The 24,250-nt window shown below is 44.7% G+C and overlaps 1 protein-coding gene across 4 annotated transcripts in view; it reads left to right on the plus strand.

The window, feature by feature from the left end:
• Positions 1-23,605, plus strand: part of cttnbp2nla (CTTNBP2 N-terminal like a) — a 41,082-nt gene extending 17,477 nt beyond the window's left edge. For 2 of the 4 annotated variants that reach the window (XM_080786088.1, XM_080786089.1), the window contains exons 3-7: positions 14,297-14,548; positions 18,146-18,253; positions 20,725-20,967; positions 21,685-21,855; positions 22,510-23,605. In XM_080786088.1, the coding sequence (XP_080642214.1) occupies positions 14,297-14,548; positions 18,146-18,253; positions 20,725-20,967; positions 21,685-21,855; positions 22,510-23,592 (1,857 nt within the window). In that variant the 3' untranslated portion in view covers positions 23,593-23,605. The remainder of the gene's footprint in view (positions 1-14,296; positions 14,549-18,145; positions 18,254-20,724; positions 20,968-21,684; positions 21,856-22,509) is intronic. The other 2 variants (XM_080786090.1, XM_080786091.1) reach the window with 1 other exon arrangement.
• Positions 23,606-24,250: the final 645 nt, after the last annotated feature.

Consider the following 24,250-nt stretch of genomic DNA (forward strand, 5'->3'; position numbering starts at 1 on the left):
CCCTATTACAATCCCTGTTATGCCCATACATGGAGATCCCTGATGTCATCAATATTAAGCCCATATATGGGGATGTCAATATATGGTCATTGCGAACTCAGTGAGCACTTACTATGAGACCTAGCAGATCATGTCTGTCCGTGTGTCCGTGTGTCTGTCCCGCTATCCAAATATGGAGTGTGTTGCATCAGCAATCACTCAGCTTCATATATGGGCACAAAAGGGGCCAGGTCCACTCAGCTCCATATATGGGCACAAAAGGGGCCAGGTCCACATATACAGTAACAGCGGGACAGACACACAGACAGACAGACAGACAGACATGATCTGCAGGGTCTCAGCTGCGTTCGCTTCCCGCGTTTGCGCGTCTTACTGGTATTGTGATAGTCTCATGATAACCAGTGTGGTTGCCGCGACGCGAGTGACACTTGCAAATGACCAACTTGGCACCTGGATCTCCATATATGAAGATCACGACACTGACCTCATCAAACCCATACATGGTTTGACATACTAGATCTGCATATATGGAGCCGGCCAGAAACTCTACATCTGACCTCACTGATTAATAGTTTAACTCCTGCCCTGGCCCAGGCTCTGGACAGGGCCCAAATTAGCCAATTGATCACACCTGATCAACCGCTATATCTCCATATATGGAGCTGGCCTGTTTCGAACAAATGCCCCAAATCATGAATGCAGAGTGAAGTTTGATGGAGATTTTGCACGCACATTCCTACTACGCTGAGGAATAAATCCCACCCTTTTCACATTAGCCTGTTATAGCGCCACCAGCAGGTGCACTTTTGCAAAACACATTTTTGGAACAAAATGCCTCAAATCATGACTTAAAGTAGCAGATCCACCCTTGCTGCTGCTGTCTCTGATCTAGGGCTCCATATATGGAGCTGGCAGAGACATCTAGTGCTGACATCATGCTAATGTCAAACTCCATATATGGATATAATTTACTTATCGTGACATCAGTGTGATGACATGACATCCAGCCACGCATCATATAAAGGGCACCCATCACACATGCATTTCATATGCAAGCTATATTTACTACGTCCAGGTGGGACTTGGACTTCAACCTTCAAGTGCCTTGACCAGCTCTCACCAGGAGAGACTCCATCTCCTCCCGTACGAGTCAGGATATCTGGCCTTACAATTCAGGTATTTTCTGCATTATACAGGCATTTAGCCTGCTCTGTTAAGTTCTTACCGGACACCACTGCAGCGTGCTCTAGACTCGGACAACCAGTCCCCACTTCAATCCTCATCAACGTCCATTCATAGCAGAAGATTCGATGATGGAAGGAGACTCCCAGGTCTCATATTCTGAACGTCCACATGCCTGTGCCGTCATCTTCCTCCATGAACACATGAAGAGGAGCCACAACGACCACAACTACTGCCAAACACTGAGGGAGGAACAGGTGCCTTCATCAGCCTGTCAGCAAAATAACTGCTCTGTAACCAGCCAGGAACCTGGAGACACCGCTGAACTAACGTCTAACAGTCATCAACAGTTCACCAAGAATGTATCTCTGACAGGAGAAGTGAAGACGCATCAGCCGAGTTACACTGGAAAGAAAACCCACATCTGTCAACAGTGTGACAAGAGTTTCACTGCATCAAATGACCTGAGGAAACACCAGCGTATCCACACTGGAGAAAGACCCTATTGCTGTAAACAGTGTGACAAGAGTTTCAATCAGTCGGGTAACCTGAGGACACACGAGCGTATTATCCACGCTGGAGAAAAACCATTCCGCTGCACACATTGTGACAAGGGCTTCAGTGTGCTAAGTAATCTGAAGTCACACCAGCACATTCACACTGGAGAAAAACCATTCCGCTGCAATTGGTGTGACAAGGGCTTCAGAGTGTCTGGTGACCTGAGGAAACACCAGCGTATCCACACTGGAGAAAAACCTTACCACTGTAAACTGTGTGACAAGAGTTTCAGTCAGTTAGGTCACTTCAACCGTCACCAGCGTATCCACACTGGAGAAAAACCTTTCCATTGTGAACAATGTGACAAGAGTTTCGGTAGGCCTGATTACCTGGAGTCACACCAGCGTATCCACACTGGAGAAAAACCCTTCCACTGCAAACTGTGTGACAAGAGCTTCAATGTGTTGAGTAATCTGAATGCACACCAGCGCATTCACACTGGAGAAAAAACATTCTGTTGCACACATTGTGACAAGGGCTTCTGTGCGTCTGGTGACCTGAAGAACCACCACGCGAACATCCACACGGGAGAAAAACCTTACCACTGTAAACTGTGTGACAAGAGTTTCAGTCAGTTGTGTATTCCGAGGACACACCGCAGAAAGATGTTAATGCCTAGAAGAAACTTACCACTGCAAACAGTGTGACAAGAGTTTCATTGACAAGACATACTTAATTCATAGAAACACCTGCATAACCACACTGGAGAAAAACCCGTCCACTGCAAACATTGTGACATTCACACTGGTGGATGAAAAAGATGCAAAGCTACACGTCACATTTGTAGCTTTGTATCTGCTTCCGAGGGGTTCCAGGGTTGACAAATGGAAAGGAGGAAAAAGAGAGAGAGAAACAAATGCTTTTGTTGTAGAATAATAGGCTAATAATAATAAGGTAATATATCAAACTTACAGTGCTTTTCTGAGTATCCAAAGACGCTTTACATAGCAAGAGGAAGCAACAAAAAAATAAAAAACTTTATTAGGGCAAAAAACACTAAAAGCATACACGAGCCGGCCAGGAAATCTACATCTGACCTCACTGACACCATATTAATAGTTTAACTTCCTCCTCAACTGTGCCGTATCAAGAAGCTCTGTTGTTTCAGGCCTGAAAACGTCAACCAATTACAAAAATGAATGAATGAAAAAGTCCATATATGAGCATTCCCAGATTGGGAGGATTGGCCAGTTTTGAATGCCTCAATTCATGAATGCAGAGTGCAATTTGATGGAAACTTTGCGCACACATTCCTACTAGGAATAAATCCCACTCCTTTCACATTGGACTGTTATAGTGCCACCAGCAGGTGCACTTTTGCAAAAGACATTTTTGGAACAAAAGGCCTCAAATCATGACTTTTAAAGTAGCAAATCCCCCTTTGAAGCTGTGTCTCTGCTCTCTCTGAGTATTTCTTTCTTTCTTTCCTGTAACGTAGGCTTTCACTTGCCTTCACATGATATCTGTTATTTGATAGGTAATAGTTACCCCACTGAATATTGATACCCCATATTATGGAGCTATCCGCCATATCTAACTAACCTATCTGAGTCTGACATCACAAACTCCATATTTGGACATGGTTAATCTAGGGCTCCATATATGGAGCCGGCAGAGACATCTAGTGCTGACATCATGCCAATGTAAAACTCCATATATGGATATAATTTACTTATCGTGACATTAGTCTGATGTCATGACATCCAGCCAAGCATCATATATCCTATATTCAATTCTCATCAACGTCCATTCATAGCAGAAGATTTGATGATGGAAGGATACTCTCAGGTCTCATATTCTGAACGTCCACATGCCTGTGCCGTCACCTTCCCCCATGAACACATGAAGAGGAGCCACCATGACCACAACTACTGCGAAACGCTGAGGGAAGAACAGGTGCCTTCAGAAGCCTGTCAGCAAAATAACTGCTCTGTAACCAGCCAGGAAACTGGAGACACCGATGAACCTCAACATCAACAGTTCACCACGAATGTAGTTCTGGCAGGAGAAGTGAAGACGCATCAGCCGAGTTACACTGGAAAGAAAACCCACATCTGTCAACAGTGTGACAAGAGTTTCACTGCATCAAATGACCTGAGGAAACACCAGCGTATCCACACTGGAGAAAAACCTTACCACTGTAAACTGTGTGACAAGAGGTTCAGTCAGTCGGGTAACCTGAAGTCACACCAGCGTATTATCCATGCTGGAGAAAAACCATTCCACTGCAAACTGTGTGACAAGGGCTTCAGTATTTTAAGTAATCTGAAGACACACCAGCGCATTCACACTGGAGAAAAACCTTTCCGTTGCGCACATTGTGACAAGGGCTTTTGTGCGTCTGGTAACCTGAAGAACCACCAGCGTATCCACACGGGTGAAAAACCTTACCACTGTAAACTGTGCGATAAGAGTTTCAGTCAGTTAGGTCACTTGAAGGGCCACCAGCATATCCACACTGGAGAAAAACCTTTCCATTGTAAACAAAGTGCCATGAGTTCCTCTCAGTTGTGTATTCCGAGGACACACCGGAGAAAGACCTTATTGCCTAGAAAAATCTTACCACTGCAAACAGTGTGATAAGAGTTTAATTGACATAAGTATTTTATAGAAACACCTGTGTATCCAAACCTGTCCACTAATAAACAAGCAAGCGTTTCAGTACATCTGATCACCTGGAGTCACACCAGCGTATCCACTCACTGGAGTAAAACCTTTACCAAGTGCAAACATCGTGACAAGGGTTTCGGTCAGTCAGGTACTCTGCAGGCACACCAGCATCATCTCCACACATACGGGGGGGAAAAAAGCTAACCACTGTAAACCGTGTGATAAGAATTAATAATAATAATGGCCGGGTTTCCCAAAGAGAACATACGCAGCGAGTGGGCGTGGTGGTTCTTAGGGGCGGTCTGCCACAACATGTCCCTTTCACCGTGAGCATAAGATATAGCATACACAGAAGTTCCACACAACTGTCCTTATAAGGGCTTGCAAATTAGCTCCGCTGTGTAGACCGCCAGGGCGGCCTAACCTGTCAATAAAATAATGCTGACAATTAACTACAGTATATACAGTGTATTGGAAACTGACCTTGCTTTTCATGATCTATCTATATTATTACTCACAAGGATTCAGGGATTAGCAGAGCTCCAGACATATTGTTGAAATATCATATCTTGCCTGGTTTTTTTTAAGGGCCACTAGCCCCTACTATAAACAGTTTTTGTCCCCGCCCGTCTCAAGGTTTGCCATTGACCACGGTAAGAGAATTCCGGTCAAATGTCTGCTAAATCTGACGTCATATGTTAACGAGCAAATCGGCTAACCAATCACAGGCATTCTGATTGGCCAATGGCCAGTATGAGATGATGCATGATAATGTATGATGTTAATAACTGATAATCCCGCTAAATATGTAAACGAGCAAATCGGCTATCCAATCACATGTTGGTGGGAGCGCTTGGCTAATAAGGGAACACCTTATATAATTAAGTACCTTATGTATCAATGTCCGCTAACATAAATTGATGTATGATGACAAGAGCGCCCCTCATTTCACACAGGTGTGATTTTTATAGTGGCTTCTGCTGCAAACACCGCTCTCTCTCTCTGTCTCTCTGTTTCAAAATGTGAGAGAGCAGAGATGCACCGCTCTCTGTCTCGCTCTCTGTTTCACAATGCGAGAGAGGAGATCGCAAAAGGTATGGGGGAGCCAGGTTGTTTAGTGCCTTGTAGGTGGTTTTGAAATGGATTATTTGTTTGACCTTGCAGGGCTTGCTTTGTAAGCCCAACATGGTTAAGACCTTGTGCAGCAATCAAATGGAAGTTTGAAAATAGTTAGAAAATAGTTAGAAAAGTTAGAAAATAAAAGTTAGAAAATAAAAAAGTCAATGCATTGCTCAAAAAGGGAAAAATATATATTCCTCACCCAACTGTCAAGTCAGGAGGCCACAGCACAGCAGGTACCTTTGTCCAAAAGCTCAATTCAGAGCTAAACCCTCAGAAATGTTACTGGACCAAACTTTTCTCCTTCAGATTTCAAAGTTCTCCGGCCCCACTTTATCAATTTCTGATTCTGGTTTAGTATTGACTCTTTTACTTATCACCACCAAACATTATTTTTGATACCTAAAATGGAACTTCCTGTGCTTTTATAACTGTTCCTGGTACCTCACTTCCTGGAACTATTGCTATCATGTTTTTTTCCCCACATCTCCCCCTATGAGCAAACCTTCCCCACAGCTCCCCCTATGAGCAAACCTTCACCAGACAATGAATGACCATGTTCAACTACACAAAACTAATTTGTTTCCCCGTACACTACATTTCGTGGTTAAATATTTTATATTTTTAACCAATATACAGTATTCCCTCGTTTTCACTCTTCATTTTCTGTCAATACTCATACCAGGACATTCCTTCACACATGCATGTGCAGTGGTGGAAAAAGTACTCAAATGTTTTACTTAAATAAAAGTATAAATACTGCAATTTAGATAAAAGTCCCGTATTCAAAATGTACTCAAGTAAAAGTACAAAAGTATGGGCTTCAAAATGTACTCATATTGCAGAATGTACCATTTCTCAAGTTCAAATGTATTCAAAATATTTTGAAAATAGCCGATTTAATATACAGTATATATTTTTTTTTCTTCTTGAGGGTCCCTGGAACAACATATTTTGAGATGGGGGTCAGCGGCCAAATACATATAGCCTAATTCTGGAGCTCCTTGACACAAAATAGTTTGAGAACCACTGACAAAGAAACATGGGTTTTTCAGAAAACTGTCATGAATTAGAAGGCATTTATAGAATTGAATCGTTTTCAGGTCTAAATGCATTAAAGCAGTCTGAACACGCAGAGACGATCTGATCACTTGGGTCTATAGGTCACTACCTGGTGAGCAAGGGTCAAGGGTCACAAGGCCAGGGTGGCTCTCAGCTGAAACCCTACAGTTGGTGCTTATAGGCGTCAGGCAGAAATGCCCTGCAGGTATACCAGCATCCGCCTGTCTTGAAATGTAGTCGCATGCCAGTGTTGCTTGCGGAAAATAACTGCCCTACAAGCAAAGCTCATATTTTGGCTATTTGTTGTACAACAAAGTACGTACTGTATAGGGGCTTAAGTGGTTAAGATCAAGTGCAGGCTATAAGGTTAATGATGTGCGGTTTCTCTCCGATCTGGTGGTTTATACTCAATGACGCAGAGAACCATGCATCATTGGCATTCTAACCATTCGCTGCATTTCTTTCCCCCCTTGTGACTCACTCACTCACTCTCACTCACTCACTCACTCACTCACTCACTCACTCACTCACAGCTGCTCACGTCTGCTCAAACTGTGGCCTTTCAAGAGGAAGTGAGCATATCTGGCAGTGCTCACGTTTGGCACTATAAAGACACAGCCTGTCCGTCCTCCTGGCTTTGGGGAGATGCCTTCAAAGAGGGAGCGGTAAATACGATAACAAGCCTTTAATTAACGTGTCGACTGTACGTCCGTGGCGTGGCTGCCAAAACCGAGACCGTTTGTTGGCCTTGAGTGGCATTCCGACGCCGCACCGCCATTCCGACTTTGTGGCTTCAGCGTGCGGTTAGGTTTAGGCTTATAGGGACAGGCAGTGTTGTTTTTGGCAGCAAATCTCTATTTTAGTTTAGTCTTTGGGATGAAACTCTCATTTGTGCAAGCCTTGATGCCATCGTAATGACTGATTTTACACTAAAATAGCCGATCTGCTATTTTCAGCATGCAACCAAGTGTTAAATGACTCATACTGGATATTTTGTCTACTAATCCCTTCCTGACATTTTCGTCTAGTTTTTATTTGTTGACAAAATTGTCAATATATTTAGCCTTAGTTTTAGTCTTCATAGCTTCGTTTTAATTTAGTTTCAAGTGAGTTTTCGTCGGTGAAAGAAGGTAGTCGACGTCATAGTATTAGTGGACAAAACCAACGCTGGGGACAGGGCTATAGTAATGCGGCATGGCGTCGGACTAGCGGGCTTTAGGAATGCCGGCGTGTAACCATAAGAGGAACCTCTGTTGCCTCAAATGATAACTGGAGAAGAAAAAATAAAAGGTTGTGGTCGTTCCTTCCAGCCTTTAGGCCGCATTGCAAACGTCTACTTTAAACACGTTTAAAGTGAAGTTGTTGTGCAAAGGAAAATAGAATAAAGTGAATATGAATATAAAAACAAATCTCACCCCAAATAACCCCAAAGTCTAATCCAGAGCCAGTTTGTTTTCCCGGCAGAATCTGAATCAGCCTTTATTGTCACTAATAGTAAAGTAAAAAAGTGGGTGAAATTATTATTATTATTTTTTTGCATAGTTCCCATCGTGTTATTTTTACCGAGAAAACAAAGAAAGGGAAGAAGAGAGGGGGGGGGGGGGTGGAATTAGAAGCACACTCGTCTCTCTCTCTCTCTCTCTCACTCAATCTCTCTCTCACTGTTTGTTGTGTGATCCTCCTGATCCTCCTAAGTTCATTAAAAGGTTGCACATTTCACCTCTCTCTCTCTCTCTCTCTGTGGAAGAAAGTACATTTACTTAAGTACTGTACTTAAGTACAATTTGGAGTACTTTTGTACTTTTGTACTTTTTCTAATTTGCAGTACTTATGCTTCCACTCCTCCGCAGAGGCAAATGTTGTACTTTGACATTTATTTGAAAACGTTAGTTTAGTTTGTAGCTTTTCTTAACTACTTCGGCTCTATCTAAATTTCGACCATTTGAAAATAGCCAATGTACAACGCATTGTGAGCTCGTAGATTTGCTATTTTCAAGTATACGGTATATGGTTTTATACATTTGAAAACTTGAAATGAGAAACATGAGTACCTTTGGTAGTGCTTTAAGTACATTTTGAATTCCAGACTTTTACTTGTAACAGAGTATTTCTATATTGCAGTATTGATACTTTTACTTAAGTAAAACATTTGAGTACTTTTTTCCCCGCCACCACTGTCGTTTCTCCACATACTGTCCAGTTGAAATAAAAGGCAAAACCAGCCGGTGCATGTCTAGACTCTAGGACAACACCGCCGCTCACAGCACTGATTAATGCTTGATGTTACAGGCCATTCATTTCATTAATCAGATACACGTTGTTAAAACTCATTCTTATAAAAAAAACTACGGATAACGTTTGGCAAGTGACTCCGTTGTGTGATGGAGCACAAATTCATCTACAATATGTAACTTACTGTAGGGCTGTCACGATTACTCACTTCCTTCCTGGACTACATACTGTCTCAGTAATACAGCCCTCTCCCTCTCCACAAGGTGGGGTGAGAGCAGCAAAGCATTGTGGTCATTGTAGTAATCCAGCAGTGAGCCCAGCCCAGTGTCTATCACATCACTTTGAACACACACACACACACACACACACACACACACCTTTTAGGTTTCGTAATTAAAAAAGTGCATAGGGCACTATTATGATAAATAACAGAAATATTGTAAAAATAAAGTTTACAAAAAAAAAAATAACAGAAATATACAGATTTCTTTTTATCAACGTTTTGGTAAACATAGCGGAAATAGCTGCTCTACGAGCTTAACACGGCACGTTCAGTAAGCTTGTAGATATATGTGCTTTTTTATGGATGAACATCTTTGCGACTATAGGACAAAAATAATTGCTAATTACTAGTTTGTATAGTAATAGCGACAGCCCTACTTTTATGTTCTACCCGGGCTTAAAGAGTTAAAGCTGCTATAAGCAATAATATGTAAAATCTTTAATGACCTTTTCTTTTCTTATTTTTTGTATTCAGTCAGCCAGCAATGGCTAAAAAGCTCCCAAAAAATGTAGTCTCTGACTGTGACACATCTAGGGGCCGCAATCTGCATTTAAAGATGTTCCTAGAAGTCATTAAAGTTTTGACATATTGCTTATAGCAGCTTTAAAGCTCTAATATGGGTCCATTTGGTTACCAACTCTCCATCATTCAGCTGCATGGGGACCACCCTGGAACCCCCATCAAGGACCACTGGTTGGTCCCCGGACCAATGGTTGAAAACCCACTGTTCTAAATGATTGCGTCATAATGAGGGCATGCTGCCTTATAAAGTCTTTACAGGCACTAAAACCAGACAACAGTCAGAGAATGAAAACCGCTCGCTGGCCTCAAGCTTCACTAGCCCATTTTGGGCGGATAACCCATTTGGTGTTTTAAGCATTATATTACACTTTAGCTATTGTAAAATAGCAGATCTACAAGCGGCATAGTGCGGCAATGCCGCACTACGAGCTTTTAAGTCTGCTATTTTTGAAAAAATGTGGCGCAAATCTTTGAATATATTCTTTCAGCGTTTTTAACTCAAATCTTTGCTTCTGGGGGGGGGGGGGTCCCTGTAACAACATATTTACAGATGGGGGTCCACAGCCAAATACAGATAATTCTGGGGGTCCTTGACGTGAAATAGGTTGACATAGAAACATAGGATTTTCACAAAACTGTCATGATTTAGAAGAAATTTTTTAGAATCGTCCTCAGGTCTAAATGGGTCCAAAAAAAGCTGAACCTCTGGTCAACTTTGAAGAGAGTTGGAACAGTGGCCACCATTCAGGGAGTCATCACTGTTGCTCGCTAATGACGCCAACTGGCCCGTGGAAATTGAATCACCGTGTGACTCATTTTACTACACACCTATACGGGAATGCTTCCTAGTGGGACAATTGGATTTGTCTGTTGTGTGAATTACCAAGGATGAACCTACAGTGAACCTAGATACAGTATATTAGCGACGCATTGTGAGCCTGTAGATTGGCTAATTATTAAATGGATATAGGGCTGATGTGATTAATCTAGATATCTTGTAATAATAATCAAAAATAATCAAAATTCTACAAAGTAAAAAAAAAAAGAAGAAAAAAAGAAAAAGTAACGAGTAAACAAAAGCTTTCAAATAAATGTAGTGGAGTAAAAAGTATTTGGATCCGAGATGTAGTGGTGGAAGTAAAAGTATTGGAGAAGTAAAGTACAAATATGTCAAAATTGTACTTGAGTAAATGTACTCCAGATAATACTTTCCAGTGCGGCTGCATGTCACGGTGTGTACATGTATGGGAGTGAGGCTGGCTGTTAAACATTAGTCACGTCAGGAATGTGCTTCCTGTCATCTCTCTCTTCTCACTCCCTCCACCTTCCTCCTCCTCCTCCTCCTCCTCCTCCACCACTGGAGGATGATGGAGCTGTGGCAGGGTAAACAGCCTCCCTTTGTCCCGTGTGCGTGCGTGCGTGTGTGCGTGCGTGCGTGCGCCATTTTACCATTTATCATCCACGTTCAAGACATTGATAATTAAGTCTTACAACTGCAGAGACAGAGAGGTCTCTTTAACATGTTACGTTTTCGTGGTTTAACTTAATCCAGACAGCGGATAAGGTTTCCTGTTTTTCTTCTTTCTTTTCTAATGATGATTGCTATGGTCTCGTCATCAGTAATATATAGTCATTCCAGTAGAGGTGCTGACTGACTGGTTTAGGTCAGGCTACACGCTGTGCCCATTTTTGGGAGGCATTTCTTTATTCTCTTGAGAACTTCTGCCTTTCCTTCTTGCTGTCTGTCTTCATCCCAGCATCCTGTTGATCCTGATCTCTGCCGTGCCGTGCATGGCTTACATCCAGAGCAGGGCTTCAGTTCAGAGCTTGTAACCACTCTTTTTTTTTTAAAGATATTTTGGGGGGCTTTTTCTGTGGAGTAGAAACACGGAGCAATTAAAAGGTCATCGGGATCGGGAGTCGAATCCGCGACACGCTGCAAAATGCGTGCAAATCTTTGAATAGATCTTTTTTTTTTAAGCGGACATTTTTTAAGTCAAGTCAACTCTTTGCTTCTGGGGGGGTCCCTGGAACAGCATATTTTAAGATGGGGTTCGGCGGCCAATTACATATAATGTTGGGGGTCCTTTGACATGAATTATTTTGATATAATAGCAATATAACCTTTTTCATAAAACGTATGTTTTAGCTCAGTCAGTGCTTTTGCGTGCAGCGAGTACTGGGAGCTGGCGGTAGGTGTGGCACTCCACCTCAGCAATACATCTCCCAGGGGTCAAGCGCATTGTAGCCTGGGGTCCACCTATGCTTTCTATGGCATAGGCAGCTCCCAGCAGGATCCGCCGGGAGAATCTAGACGCAGCTGCGTGACATGAGACTAATTATGTGTGTATGTCAATTTAACAAAGGTGCAGACGATCAGAAATCAGCAGAGAGTGATCGACGTTGGCACTGTATGCCGCATTGAAGTGGACTCGGACCCAGACTTTTTTTTCCTCCCTGGAAATAAAAACGTCTGGGTTTCCGAGGCTAAGCGTATTGTAACGGGACAGAGCGTCAGACTCCCTGTGTGTTACCGGCTGATACCGACAATAAGCCACGCCGCCCTGAACTACTTATTTTGCAGAATTCTCGCATATTTTGACACGGCCCAGAAAAAAGGGACTCCATACTAGGGGTTCATCATGTGGTTATTGAGACAGATGAACTCTTGCACTCGGCTGACATTCAGAAAACCACTGATCCGTCATAGAATTGAGTCATCATGTAATCATGATTGCTACAATATGTATGATTGAATGAATGGCCATTCATTAAAGCTGCTGATGGCGGTTTGAAGGAGATCGAGAAATGGGATTCAGTTTTGATCCATTCATTCAAATTAAGTCTAATATGAATGAGTGGGTTCCTGTTCAGTATGTAGTGTCATTCAAGGTCAATTTACTCTCAGTCGTCGTCATCCCTCCCCCTTGCATCATTTCGAGTTGAATGCATCTTTGGTGTTTGGCCACACTGCCCGAGTCTGGCAGTGTGGCGGGTCCCACTCCTGATCCCGACAGCCAGTGAGCTTGTAGATCTGCTATTTCAGCAAGTGTAAAATCAGCCATTACAACGGCATCAAGGACCGCCAAAATACATTCTCATCTCTGCCAAAATCAACACTACGAGAGAGGTTCCAGTACAAGGAGAGGGACAATAGCTCCAAAGAGGTGTAGGAAGAAGTTGAAAAGAGTTACCAAATATAATGCTGTGTCCATATATACAGTATCTGCATCCTGGACAACATTGGTGGCTCAGGGGTGGAGTGGCTGTATGGTAACCGAAAGGTTCCCAGTTCGATCCCGGGCTCCCCCAGAGTTAGTGTCGAAGTGTTCTTGAGCAAGACACTGAACCCTATAATTGCTCCTGATGTGCAGGTTGGTGCCTTGCATGGTTTCCGCCGCCATCGGTGTATGAATGAATGGGTGAATGCAACGCACAATCTATGTAAAGCGCCTTGGATAAAGGCGCTATTTAAATGGGGGTCCATGGGGCTAATTAGTGTCTGTCAACGTATGAACCCCCCCGTGCCGGACGTGCTGCCATTAGCCCTCCATTGTGTTCTAACAGAGAACAGAGGTCTGTGTTTTGGCACCAGAACCAGAACCCCCTGCGGCAGCTGAGCCGCCAGACACCCATCTGCTGCTTCTTCCATCTGCCAGCAACCTTTTCCACTTTACATTCCACGCTGTGTGTGTTGACTGCAGTCCTTCTTGCCAACTTCCTATTTTTAAAGTCCATTCGTTCTTTCTTTTCTTAGTCTCTGTTTACCTTTTCCTCCCCCTCTCCCCCACGGTGCTGACTTTATATTGCGTTATGGAGCTCTGGTACTGTGTGATTTCCTGTTTAGATGAGGGTGAGGCTGACGGGAGGGGGGTGTTGACAGCAGCCTGAAGGAGCAGAGAACATGACGACTTGGCATGATAGTTATCAGCTGAGACAGACGCAGTTCAACAGTTTAAAGATGGAGTGCTGTGATATTTTTCCACCCTAAAACATGATCGTCAGGTCTTATTGTTATATAAGGAGGTATAATGTTTTCAAAAAAGTGTACAGTATTTGTTAAAATGTTGTTTTTATGTGGACACGCCCACCAGTTCATTAAGTATGCCTGGTTTGCCTGGTGGGTGGTGATCCACCTGAACTGAAGCCGCACCCACAGCTGTAGTTGAATGATAAAGGGGGAGGGCTTAGGGGAGGGGCTGATAGTGTGATGTCACTATATTACTGTTTATTTCATTGGCCCGTTTGACTGTCAAGGGTTCAGCATACAGGAAGAAACCCTAAATACAAAGTTAATACACCATTGCACATAAAAACGACTCCAGGGTGTCTAATAAAGTACTGTCACCTCATAGACACATGAAAAACTGGAAAAATACAAAAATTGTGGCACTCTTGTGGCACTCTTTAAGGCAGCCAGGAAGCAAAACAATACGTGTATTGATCCTATAAACAATTTAATATAGGTCTAGTTTGTCCCAACAATTTTGGAGCTCTGGCTCATGGACTAAAAACCAAAAAGAACTGAACCGGTTCCCATTGGGAACCAACCGGTGGAAAGGGCGTCACAGACAAGGTGCTATGACAAGTTGACCACGGGTATTATTAGGTTCCCAAGTTGCATCCTTCTCAAGTAGGCCGGTAACCGACGGGCTAAAACTACTGGTGACTGTAATAAAAACTGTCCGTGATGTCGTCTCCCCCTCCCCTCCCCTCCCCATCACGTAGGCTCAACGCAAAGACGTGTACGTGCAGGAGCGCTACGGACGCTACGACCTCAGCGACCCCTTCCTGGCGCTGCAGAGGGACGGCGAGGCGGTGGGCAGCGGCGGCGGCGGCGGCGGGGGTCCGAGCGGCAAGGAGACCTCCTCCTCCTCCTCCAACCCTCTGGTGGTCCTCAGGCTGGTGGTGAGCCACTGCAGGAGGATGCAGGACAAGATGCTGGCCCAGCTGGCCGCCGCCGAGAGCAGGCACAGGAGGGTAAGGTCAGAGCCATCTAATAGAAGAGTTACGGTATAGAGGGGGCAGGCACAGGAGGGTAAGGTCAGAGCCATCTAATAGAAGAGTTACGGTATAGAGGGGGCAGGCACAGGAGGGTAAGGTCAGAGCCATCTAATAGAAGAGTTACGGTATAGAGGGGGCAGGCACAGGAGGGTAAGGTCAGAGCCATCTAATAGAAGAGTTACGGTATAGAGGGGGCAGGCACAGGAGGGTAAGGTCAGAGCCATCTAATAGAAGAGTTACGGTATAGAGGAGGCAGGCACAGGAGGGTAAGGTCAGAGCCATCTAATAGAAGAGTTACGGTATAGAGGGGGCAGGCACAGGAGGGTAAGGTCAGAGCCATCTAATAGAAGAGTTACGGTATAGAGGAGGCAGGCACAGGAGGGTAAGGTCAGAGCCATCTAATAGAAGAGTTACGGTATAGAGGGGGCAGGCACAGGAGGGTAAGGTCAGAGCCATCTAATAGAAGAGTTACGGTATAGAGGAGGCAGGCACAGGAGGGTAAGGTCAGAGCCATCTAATAGAAGAGTTACGGTATAGAGGAGGCAGGCACAGGAGGGTAAGGTCAGAGCCATCTAATAGAAGAGTTACGGTATAGAGGAGGCAGGCACAGGAGGGTAAGGTCAGAGCCATCTAATAGAAGAGTTACGGTATAGAGGGGGCAGGCACAGGAGGGTAAGGTCAGAGCCATCTAATAGAAGAGTTACGGTATAGAGGGGGCAGAAACCCAGCACTCGAGCACTGTTCATGCAGCCTGAACTGAGACGAGCTGGAGTTGGAAATACATTGTTTTCAACGAGGGCGGCGCAAATTAGAGCTATTTTAAGCATGTGTGCAACATGACAACTGTTTTAAAGTATTGTACAGTAACAACTAAAGTCTCTTCAATGTTTATGTTGTAGCAGTTGTAGCCTACTATTACTACAAAACATTCTAAAATAAAGGGATTTAAGTGCTATTTTTTGGAAAATCGTGAAAATATGGCGCATATGTGGCGGATATCAACGTTTTATACCTCAAGTCTTTGCTTCTGGGGGGTCCCCTGGAACAACATATTTTCAGATGGGGATCGGCGGCCAAATACAGATAATTCTGGGGGTCCTTGACATGAAAAAGGTTGAGCACCACTGACATCGAAACATAGGTTTATCAGAAAGTCATGATTTAAAAGACATTTGTCTTTTAAATGTTATTTTGTAGAATCAGTTTTCAGGTCTAAATTAGTTGACACAAATCGTTACACACTATCTCTATAGTCATGTGTTCAAGATGGATCTATCCGATATTTCATATTCCATCCTAATTGGCTAACATAGGCTTTCAAAGTTTGCAGGATTGGCCCTTTGGAAACAAAAAGCCTCAAATCATGAACGCAGCGTGCAATTTACGTGAAATCTTTCACAGACTTTCCTATTAGGCTGAGGAATATATGTGTGTGTGTGTGTGTGTGTGTGTGTGTGTGTGTGTGTGTGTGTGTGTGTGTGTGTGTGTGTGTGTGTGTGTGTGTGAGAGAGTGAGAGAGGATTAGCTGCATTTGTAGATTATAGAAATAGTTTATTTACGTCAGGTTGAAATGACAGTAACTGTGACTGTGCGTTATAAGTGCTATAATACTTGTTTCATAGTTCAGACCTTCCTTTAAACTGGACCACTTCACCACTTTTCAACCTATATTCATATAATTGGTCCTCATAATAATATATAATATAAATTAACTGTTGAACTAATTCTATTTTATTTAGGCTGAATTATGCAGCCGGATGATGAAAAGAATGACATTATATCATTTATAATGTTATAATTTTAATAATAATATCTAATAATATTTTCCAGTTGATTTCGAGGAACTGATATGAAATTGTATTAATCCTGCATTAAGCAAAATAGTCCGAATGCAAAGAACTCGGACCATGTTACTTTGTTTGTGTTTTTCTTCTTGGGACGTAGTATTCATTTTAGCTCAACTTTAAACGGTTGTTTAACTAAATTGCTGTCACGATCTTTGTTTACCGCTCAGTAATTATGTTTCTTCAAAGAAACCATAATTGAACTATAATACTAAACAGACCCAGTCAGTGCTGCTGCTGGGAGTGACTATTACATTTGTGTCTCTCTATCACCCCCATGTGTCTGTATCGGGTCATTACAGATGTATTATTCCATTCGTGTCCCTCTGCCAGTAGTATCGCGTAGCCAGACAACTATTCCACAATCTCCAAATGCTATAGAGTCTGGAACTATAGCCCCATGAGCTGAGTAAGGAATGCTATATAGAGTCTGGAACTATAGCCCCCATGAGCTGAGTAAGGAATGCTATATAGAGTCTGGAACTACAGCCCCCATGAGCTGAGTAAGGAATGCTATATAGAGTCTGGAACTATAGCCCCCATGAGCTGAGTAAGGAATGCTATATAGAGTCTGGAACTATAGCCCCCATGAGCTGAGTAAGGAATGCTATATAGAGTCTGGAACTATAGCCCCCATGAGCTGAGTAAGGAATGCTATATAGAGTCTGGAACTATAGCCCCCATGAGCTGAGTAAGGAATGCTATATAGAGTCTGGACCTATAGCCCCCATGAGCTGAGTAAGGAATGCTATATAGAGTCTGGACCTATAGCCCCCATGAGCTGAGTAAGGAATGCTATATAGAGTCTGGAACTACAGTCCACATGAGCTGAGTAAGGAATGCTATAGTCTGGAACTATAGCCCCCATGACATGAGCTGAGTAAGGAAGCTGCCATATCCGTTCACGGAAATATATTAAAAAATATTTTATTTTCTGCTAAGCAACAAGCTATATGCTTAGATGATTTATATTTATATTAGAATACATTTGTGCGACTGTAAGACGAAACGGAAGTGGGGAGGAGGCTCCACTTCCGCTTTATCGCTTACGCATGATACAGTAGCTCTTCCGTTGGTCCAGACTGTATGATGAAGCATTTGGAAATTGCGAGAGTCAACAGTCTGGTAACGTGAGACTGGTACTGCCAGTGTTGAAAAATTTCATCAACAACCTTTTTTTCACTGATGACATGGAAACTAACTGAAAAACTAAGCTATGATGACCAAAATTAAGACTCAATATATTAACAAATTCATCAAAAAATTAAAACTAGACTAAAATGTTGGACAATAGATCCAGTCTAAGTAAGACACAAGCCATTTTACACATGTTTGCAGGACGGTAATAGCCGATCCACAAGCTCACAACAGCACGACGCGTTGTGAGCTAGTGTCATTAATACAGTACAAGGCCCGCCAAAATACATTTTAGTCGACCAAATCAACTGTAGATTTAGTCGACTAAAACTAGAGCGGTGCGATTACATACAAAGTCAATGCAAAGACGAGAATTGTGCGAATGTGCACGGCGCGACCTGGCGCGGTACAAACGAGACGAACCGAGGTGAATATATTTATTCAAGTCTGAACGTACCTTAAAACATTCCAGGTAAAAAACTCAAATGTGACTCAAACTAAATATTCAAGAGACTATATGGCTAGAACTAAAATCTAAATGTTGCTGTCAAACTCAACACTGCCCTCTGTCGCCCCCATGTGTCTGCACCAGGTAATTTTGGATCTGGAGGAGGAGAAGAGGAGGCATGCTGAGGACACGGCCGAGGGCGATGACGTCACTTACATCCTGGAGAAGGAGCGGGAGCGCTTACATCAACAGGTAGAATAATAATAATAATCTAACCCTACAAATAAAGAATTCTTCCCCCCAAGGGGTACCTAAGCCAAAAAAGTTTGGGAACCCCTGATGTAGATGATTAACAATAATTGTAACTCTTTAGAGTTAATAAGGGTCCATTTGGTTACTAACTCCATCTTTTGGATGAGGACCACCTGGAACCCCCTCAAGGACCACTGGTGGTCCCTGGACCAGTGTTGAGCCAATTGATCACCATAGCAACCCCAGCCTATAGGCCTGATTAGGTGAATTTCCAACAACAGCTGTGTACGTAGGTCTGTACGTGTGTAATCCACGTAACCCGAGAACCGTTCGCCCCACCGACTTCAAATTCGACACGCCTGTTCCACCCCACCACAGGGGGGGCAGTGCCCGGTGGCGAGTCGGTCGGACCCACGGTTGTCCAAAAGCGCCCCAAAAAGGCCTCTGCCCGGGCTCTGGACCGGGCCCCTGCCCACTGAGGGTCCATATATGGAGCTGAGCCTTTTCTGACATCATTCTGATGTCTACATAGACGCCATATTTTTGGCATTCCTGACAAAGAACTCCATATATGGGCATAAAACGGACACAGACTTAATATCTGGGTGGGGCATGGATTTCCAACTTGCATCGTTCCAAGTAGGCCAGTGCCCAACGGGCACCGCTGTAGAGGCTCCAACGGGCACCGCTCTAGTAATAATAATAATAATAATAACATCCAATTCATACAGCACTTTTCTTGGTAAATTGACGTAAATTGACGTACTGTCGCAATTGACTCAACAAAACCACTATCACTGGCGGAACAACTCCATACCATGGGGTATTGAGTTGCCCCCCCCCCCCCCTCACACACACACACACACACACACCCACTGTAGGCCTACAACATGATGAGTGTTACATCGCTTTAAAACAAACACAACTGAGGGTCTTACAAGCCTCAGCTCCTGCATTTTTCTCTCACACAAATTCCATTTCATTCCAAAAAACATTTAAGTGTCCACAGTGCATAGCGGACCCACTTCAATGAATGAACCAACACGTGTATTAAGAATTGGCACGGCGGCCAAGCAGTTCCAAGTACAAGTATGCATATAAGCAGGCTAAAGTGAACTTCAAGTAATAACATCACATTCTTGCAGGCAGTGACAGTAACAGTACTGTAGTCTACCTGTTAATATTTTTTGGGGGGACAGCTGTTGTTATTGATGATTGTACCAGTGTGAGCCAGCATGAGTCTCATACAATGAACTTTACTACTCACCTAATGCTGTGGAGGTTCCATGTTTAACGTGCATCCAAAGTGTGTACATTGTTTAAAACACATGGGCATACCTAGCAATGGATGCCAAAACAATGGGGACTGTCATGGCAGCTTGGCTCCAACTGAAACAGACTTCCTCTTCTTTTTCTTCTTCTTCATGGGGTTTTATGGCGGTTGGCATCCAAAAAGTTGCATTACCGCCCCCTTCTGTTACTCTTGCTTACTTACAGTCTATCCCATAACCCAGTTTCTTTAATAAACCTGATCACCGTGCCTCTCCCCGTATTATCTTCTGCTGCACCAATTATCTTATTAAAAGTGATTTATTCAACTCCCCACCCTCTCAGCTCTTCCACCATACTCTCTCTTTCTCTCTGATACTGTCTACAGTCCATAATGGCATGCTCCACCGACTCCTCCTCCTGACAGTGTTCACATAGGCCTGTAGGATGTTTGCCCATCACCTTCAGTGTTTTGTTTAACGCACTATGTCCCAACTTTAGCCGTGTTATTACTACTTCCTTTCTCCTGCAACCATAGTTAATCTACAAGCTCGTAGGGCTGCACTCAGTGAGCTTGCACTCGGTGAGCTTGTAGATCTACTATTTTTTTAAATCGTGAAAATGTGTCGCAAATTTGGAATATATATTCTTTCAGAGCGAACATTTTTAACTCAAATATTTGCTTCTGGGGGGGTCCCTGGAGCAAGATATTTTCAGATGGGGGGGTCGGCGGCCATTTTCATATCATTTTTGGGGTCCTTGACATGAAATATTGAGCACCACTGATATAGAAACATAGGAATTTCAGAAAACAGTCAGGATTTAGAAGAGTTTTAATGTCTTTATTTTGACGCCTAAATGGGTTAAAGAAAAAACCAATCAGACGGGGGTCAGACAGACGCCTGATAATAACTGTGGGTTATTAGAAAGGAAAAAGGGCGTTGAACGCCGCTGCATTACACCATGTCATGTCTCTCTGCAGCTGGACTTTGAGAGGAGCCAGGTCCATTATACACCATGTCATGTCTCTCTGCAGCTGGACTTTGAGAGGAGCCAGGTCCATTATACACCATGTCATGTCTCTCTGCAGCTGGACTTTGAGAGGAGCCAGGTCCATTATACACCATGTCATGTCTCTCTGCAGCTGGACTTTGAGAGGAGCCAGGTCCATTATATATACACCATGTCATGTCTCTCTGCAGCTGGACTTTGAGAGGAGCCAGGTCCATTATACACCATGTCATGTCTCTCTGCAGCTGGACTTTGAGAGGAGCCAGGTCCGGCGCCTGGAGAAGGAGCAGCGGAGAGCGTCGGAGCAGCTGGAGGAGGAGCGGGCGCAGCACAAGCAGCTGTCCTGTGCCCTGGCCAAGGAGTGCAAGTGGGCCAGCTCCAGGGCTCTGGACGAGGGGCAGCGCGTGGCCGAGCTCAACCGGAAGCTCGACAAGGTTGGTATTATGGTTTGATTTATTAAAGCCATTTAGAGCTGAAAGAAAAATGGCTTCTAAAATCGTAGTGACTACATCTGTCATTGATTTTTATTTATTTTTTCAGCTAGTTTACTGTTATATAATTCAAACATTGCAGGTATACAAATCTTGTAAAAAACATTTTTTACTTAAATCTTCTGGCGGTCCCTGGAACAAAATATCGGTCGTTGACATGAAATGGTTTGAGCACCACTGATTTCTGAACCCTGTGTATTCTTTCTGGTAACTGAACTCCATGTGGTTTTGCTTCCAGGAGAAGGAGGCGTCCCAGGCCTATATTTTTGGGCGGGAACCCCTTTGTGTTTTAAGCATATATGCTTTAGCTGTTGTAAAATAGCAGATGTACAAGCTCATAGTGCGGGACCGAGTGCCGCACTATGAACTTGTAAGTCTGCTATTTTTGAAAAATTGTGAATACTCGTGAAAACTCTTTGAATATATATTCTTTCAGAGTGAACGTCAAACCTCAAATCTTTGCTTCTGGGGGGACCCTGGAACTACATATTTTGAGATGGGGGTCGGCGGCCAAATACAGATAATTCTAGGGGTCCCTTGACATGGAATAGTTTGAGATCCACTGCCATAGAAACATGGGGTTTTTCAGAAAACTGTCAGGTCCTCAGGTCCTGACAGGTCGAAAAGGGATAACTGAACTCAAGGAGGTTTTGCTACCAGGAGAAGGAGGCGTCCCAGGCCGTGCACAGGGAGCTGGAGGAGGAGAGGAGGAGAGCCCTGCGGATGGAGGCCAGGGTGGAGGAGACGCTGGCCGAGTTCGACACGGAGCGGGAGCAGCTCCGCTCGCGGCTAAAGAAGGAGGAGGCTCACTGCTGCCAGCTTCAGCAGCAGGTGTGAATATGTCGTTAAGGTGTTGACAGCAGCACTGGAGTGTCACCAGTCGGTTTATATCATTAACCAAAGCGCCTGTGTGCCTTAGACCAGTGTTCCGGGGACCACCAGTTGTCCCTGAGGGGGTTCCAGGTGGTCCCCAGCAAAAAATGATGGAGAGTTGGTAACCAAATTTTGAACTCTTGAGAGCGTAAAATGAAACCAAAATTGACCTGTAAGGGTCCACTTGGTTTCATTGTACACTCTCAAGAGTTAAATCATTGTTTTCTGCTTCTACATCTGCATTACAAGAAGTCTACACAAATAGAGAACGTAAAACTATTGTTATTTTTGATTAACGTTTGCCCGTTGCATCTCCTAATGGTACCAACATAGATATTACAGAAAAGGCGGCGACCTGAGCACTCAAAAGGTTAAAAATGAGGACAGGGTGGATAAAAATAGATATCCAACATGTTTTGACAGTCTTGATGTATCATCATACTTGCCCTGATGAAGACTCTGTTGGAGTCTTCATGTTGGAGTCACTCTGGATTCACTCTGTTGGAGATTATTAGATTTAGATGACCTTTTCTGTATTCGGGACAACAGAAAAGGTGATCTATGGAGGTCACTAACCTAACCGTAGGTGTCGTCTCCTCTCCCCCCGACCAGGTAGAGGAGCTGAGGAGAACGCTGGAGGCGGCCAATACCGAGAGGGGAGGAGGAAGAGGAGCGGTGAGGCTGGAGGAGCAGAAGGCGACAGCGGAGGAGGCAGCAGGGAGGAAGGAGGAGCTGACCAGGAGAGTCCCGCTGGCCAAGACCAGAACAGACGGCGTTCAAGTGGAGGACATGGAGGAGGAGGAGGGAAGCCTCCTGCCCGGCGGTGTGAACGGTCATCACCACTGTCCCGCGACGGAGACCAACGGCCACCACCGCGCTGACGTCGATATAACTAGCGTCCTCCCGGAGAACCCGCCGCGTGCGGAGAACACTCCTGTCCTCCACACCAAGACCTCCTCGCTCTCCCCCGGTGGTACGGACACCTCCTCTCTGACCCCCTCCTCCTCCCCCCACTGCGCCTCCTCTCCCGTCAGCCCCGGCAGCCCCGCCCTCCTCCCCGGAGGCTACCAGTCCTCCTACCAGGCGGGCATCAACCAGCGCTTCCACGCCGCTCGGCACAAGTTCCAGGGCACAGCGGCGGGGGCGGACCCCGGCGAGCCTCAGCCCCTGCAGGCCAGCCAGCCTGCGTCATCATCATCATCATCATCTGCCCAGTCCCCCTCCCCCTCGCCCCCCAGCCCCTCGCCGCCAGCGGAGGCCAGCCCGGTGAAGCAGCTGGCCCGCAGCACCGTCACCCAGGTCCTGTCTCGCTTCACCACGGTGCAGCAGAGCGCCGTGGCCAAGCTCCCCACCGCCGCCACCACCACCACGCCGCCCAACAACTCTCCCTTTGGCACAGACTACCGCAGCCTGGCAGCGCCCTTGTCTCCGGTGGTCGGCAGGGCGTCCGCGTCCGTTCTCCCCCCTCAGGGCGTTCGGTCGCCCACCATCCCCAGGGCGGACAGGGGCAACCCTCCGCCCATTCCCCCCAAAAAGCCCGGCCTGGCCCAGGCTCCAGCCTCGCCCGCCCCAGTGCCCCGGTCGGCCGCCGGGGCCGGTCACTTCTCTGACGGCCCCCTCTCGGCCAGCTGTGGCCTCATCACCTCCAGCCAGGAGGCGGTCAAGGAACTGGACATGGTGGTCTCCTCCAATTAGAGTTGACCGTCGAGTGACTGATGGGTCAGTTAATGGGCTATATGCACACAGAATAACTCTTCCTACTTCCGGGGCCACTTCCTTACTTCCTTCACAGGTGTTGGCAATGATACTAATTAAAGGCGTAGTGAAATATTTTGATAAAAGCCAATAAAAATGAAGCTCATCCGTTTGATCTGCGCGTCCGTCCAACACTGTACAACACAGCTGCTACTGATTACAGAAATCTTCTGTTTTTATTCCCATTCAAGATAACATCCAGACAGTGTATTACTCGGTTTCCAAAATATGTATCTGAAAACATTATAGGGTAGAAATAAGCCACATAGCAGTAAACTGGTACAGCTGGCCGACTATCTGACTTGTACACAAACACACTCCATGCGTCCTGCGTATAGCATAGCTACCGCCCCTAGCTACCGTCCCATCGCCTGAAGGGATGCGAAAAATAATCAAATGCAGGGCATTTCTTGACAGAAAGTAGCTCATAGCGTTTCTATGGTGGATTTTTATGAAACGAAAACTGCAGATAGAAAGAGGATAATTCAAGCTTTTCGTACAGCTGCAATGTTGGTGAGTTTAACATTGCTTAATGCAATCAGACAGGACTTTTCTGATTGGATGAATGGGCTGTCAAGGCCAGAAAGTAGTTTTTTGC

Source organism: Protomyctophum bolini (genome assembly GCF_963924005.1).
Source record: "Protomyctophum bolini genome assembly, chromosome: 2".
Taxonomy (NCBI): Eukaryota; Metazoa; Chordata; class Actinopteri; order Myctophiformes; family Myctophidae; genus Protomyctophum; species Protomyctophum bolini.